The sequence below is a fragment of the Danio rerio genome, chromosome 18, assembly GCF_052040795.2.
Source record: "Danio rerio strain M-AB ecotype USA chromosome 18, GRCz13ab, whole genome shotgun sequence".
Taxonomy (NCBI): domain Eukaryota; kingdom Metazoa; phylum Chordata; class Actinopteri; order Cypriniformes; family Danionidae; genus Danio; species Danio rerio.
The window spans coordinates 44,338,836-44,366,685 of NC_141038.1; the positions used below are offsets into that span (position 1 = coordinate 44,338,836).

General features: G+C 38.4%; 2 protein-coding genes and 1 long non-coding RNA gene across 9 annotated transcripts in view; 1 reads left to right on the forward strand and 2 right to left on the reverse strand.

The window, feature by feature from the left end:
- Nucleotides 1-27,850, reverse strand: part of grk7b (G protein-coupled receptor kinase 7b) — an 845,646-nt gene that overhangs the window by 281,755 nt on the left and 536,041 nt on the right. The gene's annotated exons all lie outside the window — the stretch shown is intronic.
- LOC147832912 (uncharacterized) overlaps nucleotides 1-27,850 on the forward strand; it is a 40,428-nt gene that overhangs the window by 8,713 nt on the left and 3,865 nt on the right. For 2 of the 4 annotated variants that reach the window (XR_015515238.1, XR_015515233.1), the window contains exon 3: nucleotides 14,976-15,408. The exons of 1 other annotated variant lie outside the window; for it this stretch is intronic. This is a non-coding gene — a long non-coding RNA (uncharacterized LOC147832912). Of the gene's footprint in view, nucleotides 1-10,393; nucleotides 10,879-14,975; nucleotides 15,409-27,850 lie in introns of those variants that run through there. One more of the 4 variants, XR_015515237.1, reaches the window with a different exon arrangement.
- On the reverse strand, nucleotides 51-27,230 carry zbtb38 (zinc finger and BTB domain containing 38). Of its 4 annotated transcripts, none has more exons than XM_087293370.1 (4): nucleotides 27,156-27,230; nucleotides 21,968-22,311; nucleotides 21,414-21,561; nucleotides 51-4,718 (listed from the first exon to the last, which is right to left on the reverse strand). In XM_087293370.1, the coding sequence occupies exons 3-4, from the start codon at nucleotides 21,531-21,533 to the stop codon at nucleotides 1,041-1,043; spliced, it is 3,798 nt and encodes a 1,265-aa protein (XP_087149496.1). In that variant the 5' UTR covers nucleotides 21,534-21,561; nucleotides 21,968-22,311; nucleotides 27,156-27,230; the 3' UTR covers nucleotides 51-1,040. The 4 variants fall into 4 exon arrangements, with proteins under 4 accessions (XP_087149496.1, XP_087149499.1, XP_087149501.1 ...); XM_087293373.1 differs by having other exon boundaries at nucleotides 21,711-22,311; XM_087293375.1 differs by lacking the exons at nucleotides 21,968-22,311; nucleotides 27,156-27,230 and having other exon boundaries at nucleotides 21,419-21,492.

A 27,850-nucleotide genomic window follows, 5' to 3' on the forward strand; every position in this document is an offset into this window, starting at 1 on the left:
AAAACTTGGCTAACATCCCAAATAAACGTTAAGTCGTTAAATAGATGGCATTTTCAATGTCATCAACGTCTTTTTATTGGTTAAACTATTGTGCATCATTTGCTGTTATTTAAGATACAACATCCAAATATTACAGCTGTCAAAAAAAAAGACTTTAACTATGTGTAATATTGTGATTATATGTGTATTGTGAAATACATGCGACTGAATTGACTGTTCACATATCCCTTACAGTTTGGTTTTCATTTGTTAAATGTAATCCAAAGTGATTTATCAAGATCTTGTTTTACTTAATAACATGGCTTGTGACATGATATCTTTGTTGTTTTTATTTCATTATTTGCTGTAAATATTCCACAAAAAGAAATATTTTTATACATGAAAGGTAACACTTTTGGTATATTGTGTAAAATAAAATTTAGCATTTATTATCTGTATAATCAGCAGAGTTATATTCTGTAAAAAAAAAAAAAAAGCATTTGTAATTCATCTTTGTGCAACAAATAAATTGAAATTGTGATTAATGGAGTTATGTTACAATAAAAGTACAATCACTCGCAGCTATCTTCGCTGTAAGGTGCTGCTAGCTGTTCAGTTTCCTTTGATGCATAGAGTACAACACGATGAGCAGTAAAATAGGGAAGATCTATATGACTCAGACAAATAAAAACTTAGAAAAATAAAAGCTTTCTTTTCTTTATACAAAAACATGGAAAACTACCAATAGTGTTTACTGTGACAAAATACTCTATATTTACATATCACAATTTTTCTTCAATGCAAAGTCACTTCTTCATACTTTCATGTGCGTTTCTTTCCACGTTTTTCAAACGTTGTAAGGCCTTGTCACTTACGTCACTATACTGTGACATCAGCAGGAGATGCATTTCCTTCCTGCCGTGGGCGTGAAAACGAAGTTCCTCTTTACAGAAATGCAGCTCTGACTTGAGCAACTGTAGGCTGTTGGGAAGTTCCTTTGGTTACAGTCATTCTTAACTGACAGAGTCAGCACTTTACTTGGCTGTACCTGTGTTGTGAGGTCAATCCTGTTGGCCCCATTTCACTGAGTCCTGTCTGTGCCCCTGAAATCCAAATCCTTTAGAACGCTCCATAATGCTTTTTTTCTTTGATGTCTTCCTCTTAATCTCGGTGGGAAAAGACCTATCTCCTGCATGAGGATATGACAAGCATGTATTCTTGTATACACTTTTGAGTGTAGGATATTTGCCCTCAGCATCTATATCCATAGGTTGCCCTATTTTTGGCTTGATCTCTGAGCAGGTGTACATGCTTTCCCAAGGATCAGGTTTGATCTGTCTTTTGTACTCTTTATCTGTAGGAAATGATTTGGTTATTTTACATTTCATGTCTGGATCTTTTCCATCTTCTGCCCTGAAGTGCTTGCTCTCATGTACACTCAACAGCAAGTCTGATTTACATACCTTAGAGCAATACCTGCAATTGTGTCCTTTGCCTGACTTTTCGATGTGTTTTTTCTCGTGACTTTTTTTGGTGGCAAGGTAAAGGAACCGCTGTGGGCAGTAAGAACATCTGTAACGCTTTTCCATGCTTAGGCTGTGGGACGCCGCATCTGAGTTGAAACAGGAGCCGTCCTCGTTGCAGCTCTTGCAGATAAAGTCACTACTATCCTCTGCAGTGGGCCCAGCTGTGCTGGATGTGTCTTCAGGGGGACATTGTTTACCACATATTCTGCAGCGTGGCTGATGGCAGCTGATGATGTGCATGCTGAGGGAGGTCTGGCTAGAGAAAGAACTCTCACAGCTGTGGCAGGGGAAAGCTTCTTTTTGGCTGCCATGCCTTGGCTCCCTTCTAACCCCATAGTTGTCTGTTGAAATCCTCTCAGTTGGACAGAATGGTGTCTCTCTGAATTCATCACTGGCTTCAGGTGATAAAGGCATAGTGTAGCCTCTCATGTGTTTCATTTTTATTCGTTTGCTTTTCAGCTTCTTACTCCTCTTTTTAGGCTTATATGTGTAATAGGGACGCCATAGTTCATCAGTTTCGGGATCGTTTGCGTCATCATATGTTTCTTTTTCTCTAACTGAGGTTGTGACTTCTGCCCTCAACCGCAAACTTGGACTTCCAATACTCTCCTCTGGACGGTTACTTTGACCTATGCCCTCTGGTCTCCAGCTTTTCCTTTTCCTCTTCTTTGGAAACAGGTTAGAGCCTTTTATTTTTCGACGAACAACCGCCTCGTTGCCAATCTTCACTGTTATTTGGCAGAGGGGAAGAACTTGGTTGTCAACTGATGGCCCTGGACAGGCAGGTTTAGCAATGTATGTTTCTGTCTTTCCACCAGGCGGCTGATCTGGTGTTATGCTTTCCGGTCTTGCTTGCAGCAGCTGATTAGCCATGTCTTCAATGGTCTGCGCTGCTGCTGACAGTTCACTCAACTTGCTTAACCCTTCAAAGGAACAGACAGATGGTATATTAAGGAATGGAAGAATGTCTGTGCTGTTATCTTTGCTTTTCTCTGCTGAAGGATCTCTGTCGCATGTGGTCTCAGAGGACCCTGTGCTTTTAGGTACTGGTTTTGAAGAATCTCTAAATTTGTAGCTGAAGAGAGGTGACCCTTTGCCATTAAAACCAGACTTCTTCTTGAAATCAGTAGAGAGGTGTTTCAGGGGTTGGTCTATCTCTGATGGCATAGGAAATCCTACGTTTGGTTCACATGGTTTGTCAAAGCTGATGCGAGGAGTTTCTGATGCCATCATTTTTGGAGTGGCCATGAATGTGACTGGCATTGAAAATAACGACTGACCACTGACAACATCTGAATTAGTTGTAGGTACAGTATTGTCAAAGGGAGGGTGGGGGGAACAGCTGCCCAGTGGTGCACTGTAGGACTCATCATTGTCCTCAGTCCCCTCAGAGTACGTCCGACTGTATGACTTATAACGTTTCTTTCTAAAAGTCATTGGGAGAAGCCTGTAGAGCTTTATAGGGTAGACACTACTCTTCAGTCCACCATTTGCAGACTTTTTATTGACTGCCAGCTGTGGGTCAATGCCATGAAAGGACTTTTGGTGATTCTTGAGGATGTAATAAGTCAAGAAGGTCTCTAAGCAGAAAATGCACTGGTACCTGCGTTCCCCAGTATGCCAAATCTCATGCTTGGTTCGGTATTCAGCCAAAGCAAAGACTTTGTTGCAGTAATGGCAGGGATAGGCTCTATGCCATGAATGTACATTCTCATGTCTTTTGAGGCTGGAAAGGGTCACATAAGCCCGTTTGCATACAGAACATTTATATGTTCTTGAAGTGCCATTTGTTTTTAAGGTGCCATTAACTTGATCCTGGGACATCTCAAGAGGACAAGTTGATGTGGGGTCTAAACTTAAAGGGATATTAAGATCTGGTGGAGGTAAAGACTGTTGTGTTGTATTTGCATTATACGTACTATTGGTGTCAGGGACTCTCAAAGAGTCTTTATTATTTGTCTCTAACTCTGATGGACCTTTTAGAGATTTCACACAAACCTGCTCGTGATTACGCAATCTTTTCAGATGCATAAACTTTTTACGGCAGTACTTGCAAAACAAATGACTGACAAATCTCTTGTGTATTTGCATGTGGATGGTGAGAAGCGTCGAGTCATTAAACGTCTCGGGGCATTGCTTGCAGCTGAAGGTGGGGACATAATCTGTATTCTGAGGACTGAGGCAGGGTGGCTCAGCGTCCTGAGAGGGTGTAACATCTAGCGGTGGCAAAAGATCAAGGCTGGAATCTATCTCTGGTGCTGCATCTGAAGACAACTGAGGGGAAGATATCGGAGCAGCAGTGGCATTTTCCGCTGCAGACGTGCCAGCGATTGTGGACCCAGTTGCACCTGTTTGACTTGAGAGAGATGGAATACTGTTATGTATACGACGCTTTTTTATAGGTCCAAGTCTATGAGTAACCACAGTCTTTGCTGGAGGCACGGCAGGTATGATGGTTCCGTTATCATTCCCCTGGATAACCTCTTTAGATTCTTGCCCCTGACTGACTGCATATGAGTGCTCATTTAGCGCATGGGCAGGCTCACTCTCTACTGCTGATATGCTTGTATCTTGGGGACTGGAAGGAGGATGTCCTTCTTCAAAATTCTCAATAACTTTGTTACGCTGATTCAGTGTAGAAAATGGGTTGTGTACTGTCCCTCCCTCAGTAATGGAAAAAGCATTGGTGATCCTTGGGCCCTTTGAGCATTCTAACTCCTCCGGTTTTAGGATCTCTTTTTTCAGTGTGCATGATTCTGCCAATTTTGACTGACTGTTTGATATTTTGCAGCTGGAAGATGCTTGGCATTGCAAGAGACCTGAGCTCTTCCTTTCAGAGTCTAGCAATTTCTCCAGAAAGGGAATTCCTAAACGCTTTCCAGCTGCCACCAGTGAGTTTTTGTCTTCTGTACTGCTTGACTCCACTCTGGCATTGTATATAAAGTTTAGAATGCTAGCAAAGACCTCAGATCTCAGATCTGTTAGCTCCAGCACCTGGCTGGACGTGTAGACCTCAGGCGTTTTGAATGCATTACGAAAGTATCCACTTGTGGCAGCCAGTATGTTGCGGTGAGCACGGAATTTGACATCCTCCACAACAATTATTACATCACAGAACAGACCTTGTGATCGCTGTTCACTAAGATGACCGAGGACAGCTTGGGGATGGGAACTGTCCACCAGACCAAGAGTGCTTGGGTTCACCACAGTCATCTGCAGAGGAGAGACACAAAGTAAAACAAAATATATGAATCAGAAAATACTTTGAAATGACAGCACAAGGCCTTTGTCTATGAACAACAACTTCAAAAAAAGAGAAGAAATCACTTTCCAGGGCTTTGCTTCAGTCACTCATCATGCCACTTACATGCTGTTGAATGATTAAAATGAATTTTCTCACCCTCATGTTGTTTATACTTAATAATTATTTAAAAGACGGTCAAGAATACATTTGTGCATGCGTTGTCCCCAGAATTAGGACAAAGGTGCAATGCTTCTCACAAATCTAATCATATCAAACCACTAGATGGCAGCATGACTCAACTTGTAAGCCACTTGATTAGCGTAACAGTATAACTATAAAGCAGAATTCTAACCTTTATCCAAGCTCCCTAGAAAGCTCCTATTTATTTTTGAGCTCAAAGTTACAAAGTACATTAGCACAAAGTAAGCAAACATAGATGTATGCAAAAAAGAGCAACACAGGATATATTTAAAACACTGTATTAAATTAAATATTACTTGAATGACTGCAACCTTTATAGACATGGACTGGTAAAAGTTCCTGACAGTATGAAAACCTTGGAAAAAAATATCATGGTTTCAAAGTATTGTGATCACTACTCTTAAATAAGTTCTTTTTAAATGTCTGGGGGAAAAAACAACTACTTTTTTCCCCTATTGAACAAAATACTGCACTGTTCAAGTCTATAGCCTGCTTGGATGTTGTGCATAAGCGGTTGGCTTTTTAAATGTCTGCTGAATTGTGGGCTGACCAGTAGCTTTTGATGTTGAGGATCCTTTGCTGCTAAATAAATTCTTTGACATCATGAAATCTTTGACAACATGTTAAAAAAATGATTAAAACACTTACATGTACCCTAGGAAAGGTATAACACATTTTTTTGACCTTTCCAAATCATTGTAAACCCTAAAACCCGTTGTTGTCCCATGCCTAAACCTTTATGTAGATTTTTTTTTCTGCACAAATATGTCTCTATCCTATATGCTGCTCATTCTGCTGTTTATCTGTTTGCTTACCTTGTACTCTGCGATCTTAAGCACAAGAACAAATGAGAGGTTGTAAGCTTGTGTTTTCCAGTACGAGCACAAGAAAAGTGAAAGTGCATATACTCGGTCACCAAGAAAAAAAGCTCTGAAATTTGTTTGTATTGACTTTGACAATACAGTAGATGTCCTGCCATACAGTATCTTCTGTATCTACTTCTGATAAGTAATTTTGACCTTTTTGACTTGTAATAAATGGTCAATATTTAATAAATATGTCCATATGATAGAATAATCCGTGATGACTATCAAACAATATAAGCGGAAAATCTGACCTATGCATATCCATCTACATGTGTTTATTTCTAAGGGCAACTTGATTTACCGTATAATGAATTAAATTATAATGAAGTTAATTTAAATTTGGAGTAATTGCTCATCCTTCTGCTTTTCATATCAAAGCATGTGTCAAAAACAACAAACAACGACTACTGGAACAAGTAAGCAAGAATCTATGACGGAGAACGTGTTGTTGACTACAAAACTTCTGTACAGTAAAATATATTACTCAAAATTAACTTATAATTAATGAATTGCTGACCGGGATAAATCTTACAAATGGGCAACATAGGCTGGAACCCTGGATTAAAGGTGCAATAAGCAATATTTGAAAAACAAAAATTGACCACAGTGTCAGACTCAGTCCCAAAACACTTGCAGCCTATCAGCAGCAAGGGGTGTGCACAGTAACCATAGCAGAGATATAAAAAGTGGTGAGGTCCTGTTGGTTTTTAAACATGTTTGTTTCAAGTAGTACTCGCTGCAGAGCTTCTACACCTCTATAGGTAAAGCCACTGGGGTTTGGGGTTAGGGTCGGGATAGGTGTATGCATTAAAACAACTTATGGCAGCTGGAGCTGGAGGTTGACTAAACCCAAATGGCTCTGCAACAAGCATGCTCTTGTTTGTTTTGGGACTTTCACATTTAGAAGACAAGAGAAAACTCACAAGGGTGCATTCACACTAGGCTATCTGTTTGACTAGTGTAAGTACTCCGAATTGGGCCCAGGCACGGTTCAGTTGGCTTGGTTGGAAGAGGTGTACCAAATCACTGTTCAGGTGGGCTCTAAGCCCAAAACTAAAGACGAGACAACACTTTAAGGGACTTAAGGAACTGTTTCATATGGATTTACTAAACATTCTTACTATTCATTGAGCACAAACTGTCATAGTTTATTAAAGACGCGAACCCCTCCCTGCACATCAGCTGTCACCATCACCAAACCTCCTAATACGTGCAGCACGATGACTTTTACGCCCTATTCACACGGGGCGTCAGCGTCAACGCTTCCCATTCACTTTGAATGGGTGACGTCAGGCGTTGCCGAACTGCATTGTGGATCCGTTGGCGCCGCTTCAGAAGCGTTGCTCGCTGCAGAAGTTGGGACTAGCTCAACTTTTCAGGTGCCAACGGAACCGTCAGCCAATCAGATCGCTGTATGCAAATACACCAGCTCAGACAGTGGCCTATTGCTGACTGACTTTCATTGGCTGACGCTTTTATGACGATCGCTTCAGCCCCAACTTCAGACACGCCTTCAGTCAAGCGTTGACGCTGAAGCCTCGTGTGAATAGGGCGTTATGATACTTTATGAGAGTCAAAAGTTGTGGATCCGTTCAGCAAAATATTATACTGCATGTCACGGCATATTAAATGATAAAAAATAATACAAAAGCATATAACTAAAGCAATCTCTACTGTGCTGAGCAGGAGCACTTTTCTTGCTGTTAAACTGAACAGTCGTATCATTGATGATGTAAGCGTGCTCCGGCTTGCAAAGCAAAGTGCAGGCAAAGTGTGAGTGCAGGCCATCGGGGGAGAGAGGAGGGGGGCAAGTGTGCTTCGGCAGAGTTCAAGGCAACTGTAGCTAGTAAGCATGGGCCAGTAAACAATTCTGACGGTATGATAATCTTGGATAAAAATATCCCGGTTTCATGGTTTTACGGTATTGTGATTACTGCGCTAAAATATGTTCTTTTTAAATGTCTGGAAAAAAACTAAAACTTTTTTCCCCCTTTAAACACAGTATATTTTATTTTGAGAAATATTTTATCTTTGTTGGAGCAGTAAACATTTCAGGCTCAATGATTCAAATGAATCATTGACTTCTGCTGTCTTCATTAGTTTAAAAAATACAGATTTAATTACAATTTAAAACAGCATTTATGGATATCTTTTCATCTGGACATACTGCTGTCCTAAAAAAAAAAATTTCAAATCTTACACATACCTTAGGAACGGTGTAGCAGAAAATTTTGGCAGTATTAAAACCTTAACTTTTCCAAACCGCAGTAAACCTTTAAACCGGTTATGGTCCCATGCCTAGAACCTAGTGTAAGTACATTATCATTTCAGATGACAAATATTTGGTCCCACTTTATATTAAGTGTCCTTATCTACTATGTACTTACATCAAAAAAAATAAATACAATGTACTTACTGTGTTTATAATGTATTTGAGAACACTTGTGGTGCTTTTGAGTTGGGATAGAGGTTGGGTTATGGGCAGGTTTGGTAGCATGGGTAGGTTTAAGGGTGGGTTAAGGTGTAAGGGATGGTCAACAGTGTATTTACAAATGTAATTACAAAAGTTAATTACAGATGTAATTACATACATGTATTTAATCAAGCATAAGTAAAAACATGTATTTACACAATAAGTACATTGTAACAAACTATTAATTCCTGTGTAAGTATATATTAGTTAAGGCCACTTAATATAAAGTGGGACCAAATATTTTAAAAACATTTTCCATAATGATGAAAAATTAGGTCAGTATGACGAGATTAGGTGTTATATGGCTTTTTGAATGCTTTCAACCACAGAACATCCATTTACACCCAAATCAATCTGGTCTTCTGCATTTTCAAATACTTCTTAATGTGGTCAAAAGCAGACAGTTGCTTTTGCACCTGTATTTTACACCTGTATTTGGCATTGTCCTGTTGCAAACAAAAGATTTTTGACAGACAAATCTGTGGAAACCAAAAACTTTTGTTTTATTTAACAACAGCTGACTTATATAAATTACATCCAATAAGATCTGATGTAAGATCTTGCCAGGTGCACTTGAAGACAACAACAGACCTGGCAAACACAGGCGCAATACAGTACACGCAAGGATTAATGAGGGAGCAAAACACAGCTGAACACAATTAGGTCATGGGAAGGAAACATCTGACAGAGACAACAGATGCACAACAAACACGTAACTTCAAAATAAAGTACACAACAATCCCCCAGTATATTACACATATGATGTATTAACACTGTGGTTGAGCATTTAGAGAACAGCAATGATTGTTCTCTGAATAAAGATAGATTACTAAACATAAAGATAGGAATATAGAAAAAATCTTGTGGAAGAAACTGAAGAGAGTTGGGAAGTCATGGAAGAAAGTGAAGACCGGGGCGGGGCAGGGATGCGTGTGAGGAGGGGGATCGTAAAATGATCAGATTTCAGAGGTTATGAATTAAGCCCTGCTTTCCCCCAAAAGAACTATATAAAATTATCTGTTTTTTTTGTTGTTGTTGTTGTTTTTACATATACCGAAGGAACGGTATAACAGAGACTTTTCCAAACTGCAGTAAACCTTGAAATCGTTTATCATCCCATGCCTACTCACAGTACATCACTAGTCTCCAACAGTACATCAATAGTTTCTTACAGGACATCACTTTGTTGTTGTGTTGGATCACTTCCCTGACCAAAAAGCTGTGAGTGAACACACCAAAGGGATGAAAGCCAACTGAAACGAGAGCCGCGTTCTGCATCTGTGCAAAAGCATGTGTTCTTCCACTCATCGGGGGTCTGTAGTCTGTTTTCTCACCAAGCAAAAAAACTTGCACAGACAAAGTGTTAACCGAGCAGCATTTAGTACCAATTTCATAGTAATTGTTAGGAAGGGACATCACTAGTCTTTCTCAGGACATCACTGTCTTTCCCACATCCGAGAGTTACAGTGTGGAGAAGCCCCAAAGTGTACAACCCAGACTATTGCATGCCCAGAGTGTGGGGGTGGATCAGTGATGGTTTGGGCTGGAATATCATAGCATTCCCTTGGCCCAATACTTGTGCTGGATGGGCTGCCAAAAACTACTGAACCATTCTGGATGACCATGTGCACACAATGATTCAAACATTGTATCTTGAAGGCAGTGCCGTGTATCAGGATGATAATGCACTAATACACACAGCAAGACCAGAGTGGTTTGATGAACATTGATAAAAGTGAAGTTGAACATCTCCCATGGCCTGCACAGTCACCAGATTGAAATATTGTTGAGCCACTTTGGGTGTTTTGGAGGATTGATTCAGTAATTTTTTCCTCCATCGGCATCACGGCTCAAAAGCAGCTCAAAATTCCTTTTTCATTTTCTCTTATATTCAAATTCTCAGTTCTTAATGTTATTGACTTTTGTCATATTTATGTTCCGTTAGTGACTGATGCTTGTTTGACTGATTAATTAACCGCATCTACATAGCAGCACAGTGAGAAAATAAGATTCTCATTCCCCCTGCTGGTGAGGAAACACAAACATCTTTAAATATCCATCCTAGCAAACTGACCTATTTCTTCTTCTCATTATCTATTTCCAGTTTGAGGCAATCCCAGGGAGAAGACTGACCTGTCACTGCAAAGTGGAAACATGTCAGATACAGCAGCACATATTCTAGGCCTGCACAATATATCATTTCAGCATCAATACCACAATGTGTGCATTTGCAATAGTCACATCGCAGCATCTGCAATGGTGAACTGGGATTATTATAGTTGATCAGTAATGAAGAATGTACAGTGTTTACATTTTACATTACATTTGATTAATCAATAACAGGGGCAGGACAAAATATAGCAATGCTGATTTATCGTGATAATTCTACCCGTGATACATTATCGATGAAGACAAGCATTGATATTTGTTTAAAGGTACAGAAGATCTGAATTAATTCATCAGCATGGCACTGTAGGCGGCAGTACATGAGGTGACGCTTCTCTTAACGGCAGATTGAACACACATCGACATTGCGTTTCAACAAAATATATGTGCTGTTAATAAAATAAATACATTTTATTACTTTCTGATGCATTTCCCCAATTTTTTTCTATATTTATATAATATTTCGTGGATGGTTTTCTTGTGCTATATCACTGATATTGTAATCTATCATTATCAGGGGCAAAATCATATAATTTGCATTACTGTACCTGAATATCTGACTACTTATTTCACTTTTAACTTTGCTTTATCTTATTAATTTACTCTTGCAATTTCTTCAATTCACTCCTCTAAATGATTATTCCAGTCAATCTAAGTTAAATGTGCAGTAGGTGATTGTCTTCAGAAAGATTTTTTTGTTGTGCTGATTAAACGTATCTTCACATTCTGATAGTACTACTGATTAAAGTAAATGATCTTAATGTATATGTATTTTTATATTCTGGCAAAGGGGACTAAACGATGTTTGTCCAAATAATTTAGAGTTGAAGTTAGAATTATTAGCACCCCTGAATTATTATCTTCCTTGTTTATTTTTCCCCCAATTTCTGTTTAAAAGAGAGAAGGTTTTTAACAAATTTCTAATCATAATAGTTTTAATAACTCATTTCTAATAACTGATTTATTTTATCTTTGCCATGATGACAGTAAATAATATTTGACTAGATAATTTTCAAGACACTTCTATACAGCTTAAAGTGACATTTAAAGGCTTAACTAGGTTAATTAGGCAGGTTAGGGTAATTAGGCAAGTTATTGTATAATGATGGTTTGTTGTGTAGTCTATCGAAAAGAAATATACCTTAAAGGGGCTATTAATTTTGACCTTAAAATGGTGTTTAAAAAATAAAAACCACTTTTATTCTAGCCGAAATAAAACAAATAAGACTTTTTCCAAAAGAAAAAATATTATCAGACATACTGTGAAAATTTCTATGCTCTGTTAAACATCATTTGGGAAATATTTAAAAAAGAAAAAGAATTTCAAAGGTAGTGTTACGGCTGTTGCCTGCCTCTGTTGTGCCTGTCTCTGTGCTTGCGTGTGTTTCATGACGTCACTCACTGTTTGTTTCCTAGAGTCCGCCTTATTGCTTATTAAAATTGGCTATAAATACGGACAAACATTGGGCGGAGGGTGAGGAGACTTCACAGCCAGCCATCAAGCTTCTTTTATTTTCTTAAATTTAATGTTTTGTTTTCTTTAAGTCTTACTTTGATCTAATTTGTTAATTGTTGGGTTGTTTAGTCTTTGGTTAGTGTTGTATGTTTGTTAGAGAACGTGAGTTATTGATTCTTTATTGATTCTTATTCAGTTGTGACAGGGCGACGCAGTGGCTCAGTGGGTAGCACGTTCGCCTCACAGCAAGAAGGTCGCTGGTTTGATCCTCGGCTCAGTTGGCGTTTCTGTGTGGAGTTTGCATGTTCTCCCTGCGTTCGCGTGGGTTTCCTCCGGGTGCTCCGGTTTCCCCCACAGTCCAAAGACATGTGGTACAGGTGAATTGGGTAGGCTAAATTGTCCGTAGTGTGTGTGTGTGTGTTTCCCAGAGATAGGTTGCAGCTGGAAGGGCATGGTTCATTCCGCTGTGGTGACCCCGGATTAATAAAAGGACTAAGCTGACAAGAAAATGAATGAATGAATTTAGTTGTGACACATGATTTGGTTGATTGTTTTTGTTGTAATAAATGTATTAATTTAGACCACTTAGTTCATGTGTCCTCTTTATGTTGCGTTCCCTTTATGAATTAATTATTTTGTGCTGATAAAAAGAAGGGTTCGTAACAGGGAGGCTAATAATTCTGACTTCAACTGTATATGATAGGTAGCCCAAACAGTCTGTCAACAAATGTAGATTAGTATAGCTTAAAGAGTAACATTTAAATGTCAGTCAATTAAATGCAATTGAATGCATACTTGAAATAAATGCTCTGCGGGGTGCAGACTATAGTAATGAACATCAGTCTGGCAAGTAGTTAAAACTTTGCATGCCTCTTTTGAAAAGCAGTTTTCTTGGAACGGAGCAGCCATTTTGAAGCCACAACAAAAAGCATTTTGACTAAAGTAAAATGGCTGCCTGTTAATGTTCTGTTACACTGTAGAAGTCGATGTTGTTTGAAAGTTGATCGCGATTGGATTAAAGAATCTGATTTTTGAGAACATTCAATATTAGAAAGGAAAATAACTAAGAAGCAAAACCGTATTTGCATTGTGCAGAGTTTCAGAACTCTGTGATGCTGTTGTTTCCTTTCTTGTTTTTAGCAATGCTGACCGCAAAGATGGTATCGCTGCCTCTGATCTTTACAAAAAACTTCATGACACAGCATTATTCTCCAACCTGAACCTAAACTGTACCTCAAACAACAGTGAATGTCATGGCGTGGCAGATTTATTGATATGCTGCTAGTAAGGATCTATTTTAATCTGCACTGTTGGTGTGTGATTGCACTAAGCAGGAGAGGCAGACCTCCGTTAATCGCTGGGAAAACATCCGCCTGCTCCCTGTCTGACAGGCCTCCGTTGTCACGGCAACATGCTGTGGCGCAGCACTTATTGGGATTTGTATGAATGGCGGCTGAACATGCAGTTGTGTTTTCAATCCAGAGGAAAAACTGATCGTTCGTTCCTACAGATATCACCATGTTGGAAATCCCCAGCAGCGTTTAGCTGATGCTACGGACAATCGCTTGAGAACAGTTATCTGTAATGCTGTGAGTGTGTGTTTAGTGCACTAGTTAAAATCCCATTCCGTATACACATAGAGCTAAATGTCAATGCTAATTTAAGAAGAAAGGCCTTTTACGTAAAAAAAGAACAGAAAATTTAGGTTTGCTATTTGTTAAGCGTCTTCTGAAGCTTTCGTTTAACACAATCAGGCGCTTAATAATGGCGTAAAATTACATTTGTTGTCCGTAGATATATCCACCTGCCACACCCTAAACACGACTTACAATTCGGATAAGCGGAAATGACGAAAAAGCTAAAAATCCCCAACCTTGCCTCAGATCATCTGAGAGAATATGAAAGAAACATCTGCATGTGTGTATTGAAATGTCCAGTCAAACAAAGAGCGAAACATTCTTTCATTATTATTACAGATAAAACCACATGAGTCTTCATGCCCTGCAAAACGCGCTCGACTGTGTTTGTTTGTGAAGCATGCTGAACGTACCTTTATTTCAGTTAATCAGAGAAAGCGCTTCAGTGGATGGAGAGCGAAAAACATCGCTCACGCCTTCCTCTACGGTTCCCGTGATCCACTGATGGCTGCAAAAAGATGTTTCGTTTGCCGGCGAAAGTGTTACAGCTTTTTTTTTTATAGATTCAACTCGTCACTTGCTGCTCTCTGCTGTCTCTCCTATAAGTCTATCCTGCTCCCTCTCTCTCTTTTTCTCTTACACTCTCTCTCTTTTTCGTTCACCCTAGTCCCAGTGCCCTCTCTGCGTGAGACGCCCAGTCCAGAGGTGGCAGGGGGCATCAGTCTGCTCCATTGCACCCTGCTATAGGTTTCCTTCCTTCTGTATGCATGCTAGCTGGCCACCAGGGTTTATTCGCCCACTGTGGAGTTTATAAATAGTCGGGCAGGGCAGTTCCACTGCTGTCTGTGCATTATTAGCAGCGGAAAAAGAGATGCGGCGTGCTAGCAAGGACTGCAACTTCATTAAGCACTGCGAAGGGGCAGCAGGAATGAGAGAGTGCGAGGAAAATGGATCAGCATGCTAACATGTGAGAAGCGCTCGCATGCAGTGCGAGGTAGATGCAACAACTCAACCTCCGGTTTCAAGATAAAAACCGCAGCTAGCCTGATGCAGCATCTGACATTTACCATCACCTACAATAAATAGCAGCGGTCGGAATAAAGCTATTTCAGATGAAACCCCCTCCACCCCCACCAAAAAAAAACAAAAACGATTCTGAACATTTATGAATTTAAATGCAGACACACACACATGCACATGTTCTCCATCTGTGCCTCGTCCACCTCTTTAATCATGCTTTTTGTGCACATCTGAACATTTCATGGCTAAGCTGTAGCACGGCTGAACTGCTACCACTGCAGCAACATTTTTATGCATGTGTCTTTGTGGTGGGCGGGTGTGAGAAAGAGACCGAGAGAGAAAGAGAGAGAGAGAGAGACAGACACGGTCTGCTTCAATCTGAAAAACACATTTCTGGTATCACACAGAATGAGGGCGAGCAGCCGGAGAGGAAGAGATGATGAAAGAGTGCATGAGCATGCAGAAATTGTGATTTAAGACACGGACGTCAGGACAAGGACCTGCGGATGGCTTGGAATGGGTCTCAGCCAAAGGTTGAAAGGATAAGATGTTTATCTGAGAACCGGTCAAGTGCTGAGGAGAGAACGAGAGCTCGGGAGGAAGCGGAAAGCTAGCGGAGGACTGTGGGTTCACCTTCAACATGGCTGCTGATTGATGCATAGGGATGCGGTCGCTCTGCAGAGCGCTGGAGAGGGAGGAGATGGGAGGGAGGGAATGGATAGGGAAAAATAGGGAGGAGCTGCTTCACATTCCATCTGCAGGTTATTATATTCCATGTCCCAAAATGGGTATGCTTTTATTCGGTGTGAGGTCCGCTAATAAATACTGCAAACAAATCTGTATGCTTGTGAATGCTTATTTTTATGTTTATTTTTTATTATTTTTGGACATATTTGAATTTAATATTTCTTTATCAATATCTTATGATTAAAAATGTTTCACTTGTTACATAAATTAACTGATATATACAGTTAAGGTCAGCATAATTAGCCCCCCCTATTTATTTTTTCCCCTAATTTCTGTTTAACGGAGAGATTTAACCCATTTCTAAACATAATAGTTTAATAGCTTATTTCTAATAACTTATTTATTTTAAATAGCTTATTTATAATAACTTATTTATTTATCATATTTATATTATTTTTTTTGCCATGATGACAGTAAATAATATTTGACTAGATATTTTTTAAGACACTTCTATACAGCTTAAAGTGACATTTAAAGGCTTAACTAGGTTAATTAAGTTAACTAGGCAGGATAGGGTAATTAGGCAATTCATTGTATAATGATGGTTTGTTCTGTAGACTATCAAAAAGAAATAGCTTAAAGGCTAAAAATGTTGACCTTAAAATGGCTTTAAAAAATGTTTAAACTGCTGTTATTCTAGCCCATGTGAAACAAAAAAGACTTTCTCTAGAACAGTGGTGTCAAAGTCAATTCCTGGAGGGCCGGAGCTCTGCAGAGTTTAGTTCCAACCCTGCTTCAACACGCCTATCTGGAGGTTTCAAACGAGCCTGAAGGACTCAATTAGTTTGATCAGGTGTGTTTAATTAAGGTTGGAACTAAACTGTGCAGAGCTGCGGCCCTCCAGGAACTGGCTTTGACACCTGTGCTCTAGAAGAAAAAATATTATCAAACAAATTTATTAGATGTTAAATATCATTTAGGGAAATATTTAAAAACGAAAAGAAAATTCAAAGGGGGGCTAATAACTCTGACTTCAATTGTATATTACATTAGATGAGACTGCAGTTATATGAGTAGCCTAAAAAAACGTACCATATTAATATCAAACTAAAGACAGCTTACGTGCTTTGTCTTAAATAACCAAACCAAAATTGGAAACTGTAACTAACAAAACAAAATCTGTCATGCCTAGCTGGAAGCTGAAACGACAATGATTATCAAATCTATTGATTTTGCATCCGTTAGTATACTAGACACCTGCACACTAAAATATTGAATGCACTGGTGTAAATTATGCAGTAACCTATGAAAATATCAACATTTTATTTTTCTAAACACTGTAAAACTGAACTTTGACTCTACAGACTTCAGCTTAAAGCTGAGGCGACATTAAAATTCTAATTAAAATTCATTATAATGGACAATTATTAAACGACTTGCGATTATTTTCTTATTTAATGCATCAATTTCAGTATGGATAAGTTATATTCATTCATTTTCCTTCAGCTATGTCCCTTATTTATTAGGGGTTGCCACAGAAGAATGAACCTCCAACTATTTCAGCAGTTTTATGCAGCGGATGCCCTTTCAGCTGCAACCCTACACCCATCCATCCATACACTCTTGCATTCACACACATACACTGCAGCCAATTTAGCTTATTCAATTCACCTATAGTGCATGTCTTTGGACTGTGGGGGGAACCGGGGAGAGAATAAGCACACACTCCACACAGAGATGCCAACTGACCCAGCTGGGGCTCGAACCAGCGACCTTCTTGCTGTGAGGCGATTGTGCTATCTATTACGTCACAGTGCTGCCTTCCAAAATTGGTATTGTCATGTAAATGAACTGTCAAGTTTTCAGTTGAAAATGATGTTGTGTAAATGGTTCTTAAATGAAACCTTATATTTAACCAGAAGTGGACAGCATCCGTAGAAGTCATTTATTTTCAGTCAACAAAGCTCGCTCTTGTTTACATGTGAGCGAATGTACCCACCAGACCTGCTTTTAAAGTGGATGAAGTATCTCTTTAAAGCTTGAAGAAGGCCGCCTCCTTCAGCTCGCAGTGCAGAATGTGAACTTAATGCCCAGATACCAGTGGTTATTTCTGGAAACAGGGCCGAGTGCTGATTACCTGGGTGCCATGAAGACAAGCTGCTGTAACAAAGACAGCATTCACAAGGGTTCTGGCTTGCATTCAGATCCCAGGTTGTTTTTTAAGCGAACCACTGATGGTGAAATAAAAACCAGAGACTAGCTTGAACACATATCTCTCCTTACCTTCTCCCGATCGTTAGCTTATACACAGATAGGAATATCAAATTATTTTTTTATCATTTAATTGCCCTTTTACACTGTAAATAAGCTGCTGTCTTAAATTTGTGATGTCTGGGTAAACAATATGTTGCTGATACTAATATATTAGTATGTTGATGTACTAAAACTGAACATTGAGTTGGGGGCGGGGCTTTCTGTCTGTGCATCATTCCCTGATAGAAGCAGTAAGAGGGGCGTGGTTAAGAATATTGTGGCTGAAGCCATTAAACTGACGTTATCAGATTTGCATTGATTAAATATCACCAAAACAAACTTTTTTTTTAGAAGATTAACTTTCACAAATAATTTTTTTACGTAAAGAATAACAAGCAAAATAAACATTGTAAATTTAGATTTCACACACAACTTTAAGTTAAATCTTTTTAACTTTACAAGTCCTATCAACTTACATCGAACTTAAAACTCAATTTGACTTAAAACAGCAAGTTAACCTTATTAACATAATAAAATCAGGTAAAGTAACTTAAAAACTTGTTGTCATAACTTGATTATATTACAGTGTCTGAAGAAATTTTATACATAAATCCTACAGTCACTAAAATGTTTAGAGTTTGTTTAGAGTTTGTCTTAAACAATGCACTATACACATATTCTATCAGCCATATCACGGTCCAAAGACTAGTTGTTGCCTGAGATTTAAGCTAAGCAGAGCTCAGTTTGGTTAGTACCAGGATGGAGGACAACATGGGAAAAATTAGATTGCGGTTTTTAAGTATTGTTAGTGAGACCAACAGGGGGTGCTCACCCTGCAGTCTGTGTTAGTCCTTATGCCCCAGTATAGTGAAGGGGGAAGGGTAAGTAAATGATGACAGAATTTTTTACAGAGAGAATTTTGGGCATTTTTGGGTAAACTATCCCTTTATTCTAAAAAGCAATATCAAATACATTTGCATACAGAGCAGTGGTCCTCAACCACTGGGTTGCAGACCAGTACCGGTGGATCAGTTGGAACTGGGCCGCACAAGAAATCATTAATAATTTCCGTTTTATTTATTATCTGAGTCTAAACAATATTTTATTTTTAAAAAATGACTGTATTCTCTTGCTTACATCTCGGTCACTTGAGCTCCCAAATTTAACCCACAAGCAACAAAATTAGTAAGAAACAGACATCTTTGGAAAGTTTCTTTGCTAAGGGGAAAATGCCCAGCGAAGGACCCACGAACTGCCAAGGAATGGATCCGCAACCCATTTGTTAACAATCAGGTCTGTCCAAGACCTTCTAGGGGCCGTTCGCATATGGCGTCTTTTCTAGAGTTTGTGAAAGTTTGTTACTTCCAGTGGAGGTGTGGTGCTTGCACGCGCAAGTGGCGTGACGTGCAGTTGAATGAATGAGTCCAGTTGAATGAATGCCGCGAGCGCACGCGATAAGCTTCATACTTTGATATACACATATCAGTAGACTAATTATTTAAGGTGAACACAGAACACCCAAACACTGCAGTGCTTTGTAATTTTCTTCAGAAATAATTTTCTTCAGTAATAAAACTTGTATCAGAGTTGAAGCAGTGTTTTGTCAGCTTGTCATCCACTGAGAAAACAGTTGTTGGTTGCCTAGCAACCTACGAACCACCTCCACCTCCCCTGGTCCACGGTAAAATTGTCAAGCTGTCCATATTGATAAAACGGTTAGGGACCACTGCTTTAGAGATTAATTACCATTGGCTACAAGTTAATCAAAGTGTCAATTCTAAACCTACATTTTATAACTTAAACTCAAGCACAGCAAGATGCGGTATGTAATTGAGGGTGCTTTCACACTTGGTTTGCCTGGATTGTACCCAAATTCGATTGTCCCCCCTTGCCACCTTCTCAGTTAGTTTGTGTTCATACTGTCTTTTTCCTTCTGAACCTGGTACGCTTGTGTCATCGAGCTGCTATTGTGTGTATGGCTGTAGCTTGTTGACAGTCACGAAAGCAAAGCGCCAAAATGGAAAGACGTCCGCACTCCTGCTTTTAAAGAATCTTTTGGTTTTAGAAATACAAAAAGCGACTCGCGTCTGTCTGCCACAAAAATATTCTAAACGCTCAGAACATAACACAGTGTCTGCAAAACCTGTTTTTGGAGGAGACAAGCAGACATTATCACTGTGTTTGGCCTGGCTCAGTCCCGCTTGTCACCAAGGAACAATAGGTGATGCACAGACACCCACACACACAAATAATAGTTATAAAAACTAAAGATTGTTGTACAGTTGGCGGTTCACTGTCGTTATTTAGTATGATTGCATTCATACCAGAACCAAACTGGACCAGAGTTTGCTTGAACTGTACCCCAGACCACCTCTTTCAGGCGGATTTGGGTATGGTTCATGGGTGCTCACACAAGTTCAGAAGACAGCGTTCACACTAGCTGATCCTACCCAACTCTGATGTCAAACGAACCCAGGTGCGGACCAAAGGTACTAGTGTGAAAGCACCCAAAAACACTAGAATACATTTTACTGTCTTTTATTAAAATGTTTAAATAAATTCATTGCAATAGCATATCTTTCATTCTTATTCGTAAATCTTAAAATAGATTCCTTTTTTTACTCCCAACACATACACATTATACTTTTTAGGCATTTTATATTAATTAAGAAATGAAATGTTAAATAAGAAAACAGTGGGCGTGGCTTGTTTTTTCCACCGCAAGCTGATTAGATGTAATAAAGTAGGAATTTTATTCGGAAATATGAGGGAAAAGTTTTCAGGAGAGTTATAACAACGTAACAGACACCTCCTCCTCACCATTTCTGCTTGTTGTCAAAACTGACAGTTAAAGGGGCGTGGTTAGGTATGTTAGCCACGCCCAATAACTCAGACATACGTAATCTGAGAATTTAACTGAAAACAAACTAGCAAAGTGCATTTTCAGATTTTAATTTTAGATTACAAGGGCAAACCTTTTTTATGACGAGCACAAATTAATTGTTCACCACAAAACTAGCGATGTGAGCTAACAAAATCATAAGGCTAGTTTTAATTTCATTTATACTTTAAACAAAAAAAAGTTGAAAATATTATACACAGATTTATATAGTTCCACATTTCCTGCATATTCTAAGCGTATTTGCATGAGAGTAATTTGGATTTACCATGAAAGAGAACATTTCTATTTTAGTTTAAAGCACTTCCTGCTACCAGCTTATCTCTAAAGGTCTGAAACTGTTAAGGTGTAGCTGTTCATTTCCTCGGAAAGAAATGAACTGCAATGTACGCAGCTTCTAAACAACCCCGGGTTGTGAGGAGTTTCGCTGTGCACAGTCATGATCACTGAGTCATAACAAAAAATGCAGTGAACGGTAAACAGACAGGCAAAGCAAAGCTGAAGTACTTTTGTTCTGTCACAAAGTAATATGTGTAGGCTGAGCTACGAGAGCATCAAAGCTGCTAACACATCTGAGGCCTATCAAAAGTAAGGCCTACAGTAAAGCCTGATGCAAATGAGCTCATCACATGAATCCTCCACTCAAGGTCAACATAGCCTGAAGTGCATCATAAAATAGTGAAAGAAACAAACTAAAGGGTATTACAAATTACTATGGCGATCGAGATGAGGACCAGGTCAATAAGTGGGTCGGCATGTTTCGTAATGAATTATGGATGGAAACTCTCCCTCTTGTGTAACCAAATTCTAGCAGCGAGCTCTTCAGATAAATACACCAAAGACAAACAAATTAAATTAAACATGAATATCACCTACGTATAACCACAAGAATTAAAGTATCACCTTGCTGGAGCAAAGGCAAGGCTACATCTTTACATTTCCTGCTATCTAGGGACTGTAACTCTTGAAATGACCATCTCAGTAAGACTGAAATCTCTTTACCAACCTTACGTTTGCTCATACCGCTCCTCATAATCGAGATCGTCTTTCCTCTGGTCCCTGTTCGTGCGATTAAATGTGCGTCTGAGGGAGGAACGACTCCACTGTGCCCCCTGGTGGTCATCATGAAGAATCACTCAATGAGTCAGACAGTCCTGCAAATTTGTTATATGTTATTATTATTATCTTTCACTTCACAATACAATGTTACAGTTTTATTAATAACAACAATGTCATAGTAGATAAATTAAAAGTTTATGTTAGTTTCTAAAGCTTATGTCGTCACCAGGACAGCAAGGCCCACCTTTTTCTGGAACGTAATCAAGAGAAACGCTCTCTGGTACATCCATCTGGATGGATTCCCACAGAAAATACTCAAAACAAGGCTTGTGCACACAAACACACACACACACTCATCTCGCTAGTCCCTCAGCGGAAGCCTCGGTGTGCAGTTTAGCTCCTTTTTAGTCAGCATTAATGGGTTCACAGTCTCTCTGCGTGTTAGTAGAGTGAGTAAAACAGCGAAAGAGAGAGTTTCGAGTGAGACAGGCTGATATATACCTGATCTATTCCTCCATATTTGAGCAGCTGTAGATGTAAACAGTCTGGCCCAAGGTGAGATCAGTTTGTTCTGCCATGGTTGAGAGGAGAGCGAAGGATAGCAGTGGTGTTTCTCCTTCGGGGCCAGATCAGCTGCTCTCTCTCTCTCTCTCTCGGCAGTATTTCCTCTGTGCCGCTGTGTGTGTGTGTGTGTGTGTGCGTGTTTGAGTGTCAAGTCAGGCCAAAGCAGCGTCTCTCTGTTATTCTCTCTGCCCAGCAATCGTTCAGCCACAGGCCTCTGCACTGCTGCGTCATCAAGCTTCTGTCCTGGAATCAGAGAGTAAGAGATGGGAGGGAGGGACAGACTGGAAAAGGGAGGGAAAGTAACGGAGAGAAAAAGAGGGAAAAGGAAAACTTCCTGTCAAACAGTTTTAAAACGGTTACAAATTCAGGATACTGTTGATTGCACTTTCAGAGTTATTTAGTACATTGTTATACTGTTTTGCTATTCTTATGTATTTGGTTATAAGCAGGCCATTATATATACAGCTGAAGTAAAAATGATTTTATATTTACCAAATTGTGTTTAAAGAGCTGGTCCAGAGTGTATTTATACAGCTTGGTTGTGTTTATAATCAGTGTTGTGCAAGTTACTTCCAAACTGTAATACATTACAGATTACTTATTACTGTTATTTAAATGTAATCCCTTACCTTACAATATTACTGTCTTAGAATTGTAATATGTTACATTACTCTTATATTACTTTTTAGTTACTTTCACCAAAATAACTACAGAATTAAAACTTAACATTATAAAATTCTATAATGTTCTTTAATGAGCATTTTACATCCAGTAGAACGTGATTTGAGGTAGCAGAATGACTGTAACCTCTCCAGGCTACTAACAATATAGTATATAATTGGCAATGTGATGGCTTAAGACAATGCAAGAAAGGATGACAGCCAGAATTACAAATGATCTGTTAAAAGTATGGTAGAGGTAAAGTGATTATCTGGCAATATCTATGAATGGCTTGGCTATATTCACATTAGACACAACAGGCCGATATGTAAACTCCAATGCCATGACAAAATGCAGATTTTGTTCCTTTTCTTATTGTTGCCATTATTGTATTTACTTTACATTCAAGTGGTTCACAACACAAAACCGTCCTGCACAAAGTGAGCATGATGAACATCTTTCTCAGTATAATGTTTGTGCATCGATTTCCTGTTTGTGGACAAAACTGCTTGCGAGCTCTCACATACGCTGCTCGCGCACAAATTCTCACAATCTCTCAAATATGCACTGCTCACGCACAAGTTTTCTTGCTCTCAGTACACTGCTCTCTCAGTGAGATTATATGCAGACTCACAATTCGTGTCTTTTGTTCCCTCTTCCTTTCAAGCTTTTTGATATGAATTATATTAGTAAACTATTTATTAACAATAACCAAAATACTAAAATAGACTTATAATTTTTAATCTAATAAACCCTAACATTGTTGGCTGTATGTTATATGATGAGATATTTTAAATAAAAAAAGCATTTAGCCAAAAATAAAAACTAACGCAAGCAGAAATGTAACTAATAGAAACACTTGATAAGGTATTATAGCCTACTGTACTATTCACTCTTCAAATAAATCTCATTATCAATCACATTTTTTATGGCAACTAAAATAAAGTGAACTAGTGTCTGTTGTCTTCCACATTGTTGAGGAGATTGTGGAGGACATTTTCCCTGCCATCATCTTCATTTTGAGAAGAAGCTGTTCCACCGGGCCCCTGAACACACATATTGTCATTAAGTACTTTAATTACTCTGTTGTGGTAATACTATAGTTGCTATGGTAACACAACAAGTGTAATATAAACAATGATCCAGTGCTGTAGTTTTTTTTACAATATGGGGTAGATTGTACTACAATTCACCACACTTTACTGTAGTAAAACTACACTTTATATTTAATTTTATGAGTTCACTATTCTTAATAAGACAGTATGGTTAAGCATTCATTGTAAATGCTAGCCTAAAACATAGGCAGTATACCTTACACTCAAAAACACTAGTATTTATTATAGAATTTATCTTAACCTGTAAGTAAATAGTGTAGCAATATATAAACCATATAAAAATTCTTGGGATAACAATTAAATAGGAGGATCTCTGGAGAGCAACAGAACGAAGGGAAGAGGAAACACATGGCATAGATTGTGAGTCTGCATCATCTGCCGGAGCGAGAGCAGGTCGTTAGCACGTGAGCAGCCCAGCCAGTGTTGAGTTAACGCGAGGAGTTTTGTCCACAGAGGAAACTGGCACGTTCACTCGCTCGTATAACATGAATGAGCTTACGACATTTGTCAGTGAAATAACGCCATATGCACTTACGTCCGTCTCGCGAATGCACTGTCTTATGCCATTTTCATCTATTTTCCGCTGTGCGTACTGCGAACCGGGCTGAGCCAATAGCCCCGGACCTTGAGCTCAGAAGCTGAAATCATTCCGCGTTCAAAGTAAAAAGGTCCCATAGCCAGAAGGAGATTAATGACAGCACACGCATATATTCTCAAGCCACGAACAGGAAATAGAACTGCGGTATTTTTTTATTTGTTAATGTCTTGCGGGCGAAAAGTGTGTTGTAACGCACGCGTTACTGAACATGTACCGAGTAAAATATTACTGAAAATGTATTAGTAATGCCTTACACTACTGCGTTACAGGAAAATGTAATACATTACTGTAATACATTACTTTTGTAACGCATTACTCCCAACACTGTTTATAATATGCAAAGCAATGTGTGCTTATGCTTTACTTTGTAGAAAATACTTTAAATATCTACTGCTACTCAGCTAATATGAAAACGACTGTCATATTTCCTAGTTCCTCCGGAAACCTTCTATAAAGAGGCTCTGATTGGTCAGCTAACATAATGTGCTGTGATTCGCAGATCAGCCAGGAAGCATCACGTCCAGTCACGCCTCTAATAGCAAGTGCTGTGCCTTTGCTGTGTAAATACTGCCAGTCAGTGTGATCCTGTATTAGACATAAATGAAGAGGACACAGCTGAACCTCAAGCCTGCGCTCTAAAACTAAATCTGACAAGTGTATTACATATGTAATCAGAATAAGCATGCTTAAGTTATATGAATTGTTCACATATCTTTCGCAAGTTTGTTATATGAGATGTGGAACACAGGGAAATTGGCTGCATAAAGAGACACTGCAGCGCTGCTGAAGATTGTGGGCGTTAACAGCAGTTTGACTGGTGAATTTGTAGCTTTTTTGTTAACGGTGCCAAACAGCATTTCCCATTGTTTACATCCTCGCTACAACATACCATTAGTGCTAGAAACTGTGCATGTCATAGATCAATAGGGTATATGACGAAAAATTTGCCAGTAACCTGGGTTAAGCGCTTCCGGTGAACTGTATGCCATTACAAATGCACAACTGTGCATTTAAGGTCTGTTTTCTTTAAAAATGAGTGATCTCCATTGGCTGAGTGATATCCGATAAAAAGTTGGGCTCAGATTGTACAAGAAGCACTCCATTAAATTAAATTTTTCCCCGCCATGTCTTTAAAATATGAACATGTATTTTACTCCAGTATTTTCAATGGAGCTTTTGCGCTAGCTTGCCGATTCTGACAGGCGCATGCGAGTAAACAGCTTTTTGTTTTAGCTTACGCATACTAATATCAATTTACTAGTAGTGTACTTAAAATGTTCTTCCAGAGATCCATTAAGATACACTGCAGTGACAAAAGCTGCACACTTTGTGAAAAAATAAGAAATATAAATAAAGGTAAAAAAAACTGTAAACGTAGGGGTAACACAGCTCAGAATAATGAATATTTTTAGCCATTTCTAAGTGAATATGGACAATGTATTTTAGTGCTTTTAAACAAAACAGATTTATTAAACAGATCTATTTATTAACATAATATTTTAGTCACCAAACAGATTTAGAAATTGAAAGATTTAAATATTGCTAAATATTGAAAAAAAAATACAACCTACAAAACTTCAACAAATTTTTTCAATTTTTTTGCTTCTCTTGATTTTTCCTCTTTTTTAAATTTGTGTTAAATACTTTTCTATAACATATAAGTTTGAGTGTACTAGATTTAGACCGTTATCGTAAGTTATTTCATTAGATGAGCTCCAGATTTGGCTTTAGTACTGACTAATCTGATGTATATGCACAAATATTGTAAAGCTTCCTATTATAAATATGAATTTAAAAGATAGCTTTGTTAGGGGTGTACTATGCTGAGAGCACTGTGCAAGAACAAGGCAACAAAATGCAGTTTAGGTCAAACCAGAAGCGCAATAGCAGCAAGTGCAGGATATAGGTATAAGTTATAAAGTGCAATTATAGAAAATATATGGTGATATTTACAGATGGATGTACTATGAACATTATATACAAGTTGTATTGACTATAAACAGAGATTTTCAATACATGAATATATGTTCAGGTTGCTATTAATGTATGCAGATAGATATAAACATAATTACAAATGTATGTGTAGAGTATATGTATAATTCAAGATGAATTAGTGCAACGTAGTGCGATGAATATGTGCAATTTTAATTGCAAATATTTAATACAACAATGCATTGTTTATGTTATGAGGAGTCGTGGGGGTGTTTGGGGGGAAAGAGTCTGTAGGGGGGAAATATTTCAGTGTTTTCTAACATGATATAGGCCTATCACTTATTTAATGTATACTATCACTTATTTACTCTCTATATAATAAAATACTTTAATGTTACTTAACGAACTTCATACATTCCCCAGTTTATTAAGCAGAAATATTTCTTGAGTAGCCAAATTCATTTTAGTCAAAACTAATTATTACCAAACGTGTTTTTTTTTTTCAAGTTTTATATATATGTTTCAAACACTCGGACTTTACCTGTCAAAGTTTGCACATTCTGTCCTTAAAAATTCAAAATAACATTGCAGTCTCATAAACTAACGATCAAAGTAAGTTATTGGGTAAACGGGCGATACATTTACAAATCGCAAAGGGCAAGTCTGAACATGTCTGGACCAGCTGTTATAGGCCTCCTTGCAGTTAAACAATATCACACGAGCATTCGAGTGCTAAAATACCACCACAGCTGTCATTAAATGTGAAATTATCTTTGTACATCAGTTTGAAATATAAAATATCAATATTAAATAAACTTACAACAACAAAGTGTCTGTCTGCAAACTTGTGTTCAGTTCCAGAATGAATCAGTGGTTGAATCCGTCGACAAGAAGTGGACAGTTTAGTAAATGTCGTCACCTACTGGCAGAACAACATCACCTACTTATTTTATTTATATGGCACAATACAACAACAGATGTTGAGCATTGGGCTGAACACAAACAAAAATCATCAAACTAAATCAAAAGATTAAAACAACATCTATAAAACATATAGATGGGGGGGGGGGTTGTTCAGAAGACCCACCCTCCACTGACAAAGGTCCAGAATTTGTCCCATTCATGAGCTCGTTTGTCCAATTTTGACTGCTAAGCCATCATAAATAGTAAAAAAATAACCCATTAAAAAAGCTTTAAGACAAACCAGAATCCTGGTGTGACCCCAGTTAATTAGTTTTGGCCAGTGCAAACAATTAATTTGTCCACTATCCAGCTGTGCAAGTAAACATCTGACATAAGAGGTCATCTTTCGCTACTGTATTGTTTTTAAATATAGAGAAAACATTTGACTAGTAAATTTTATTCTAAATCTTGGACCTTATTCTTGAAAGAAAGCATGATTAATAAAAAAGTGTGAAGCACCAAAAGCAGCCCATATTAAAATCAACTTGCATACTAATTTGGCTATTGTTTTTATATAAGAGTTACATTTTCAAATGTACTTTTTTTTTTTAA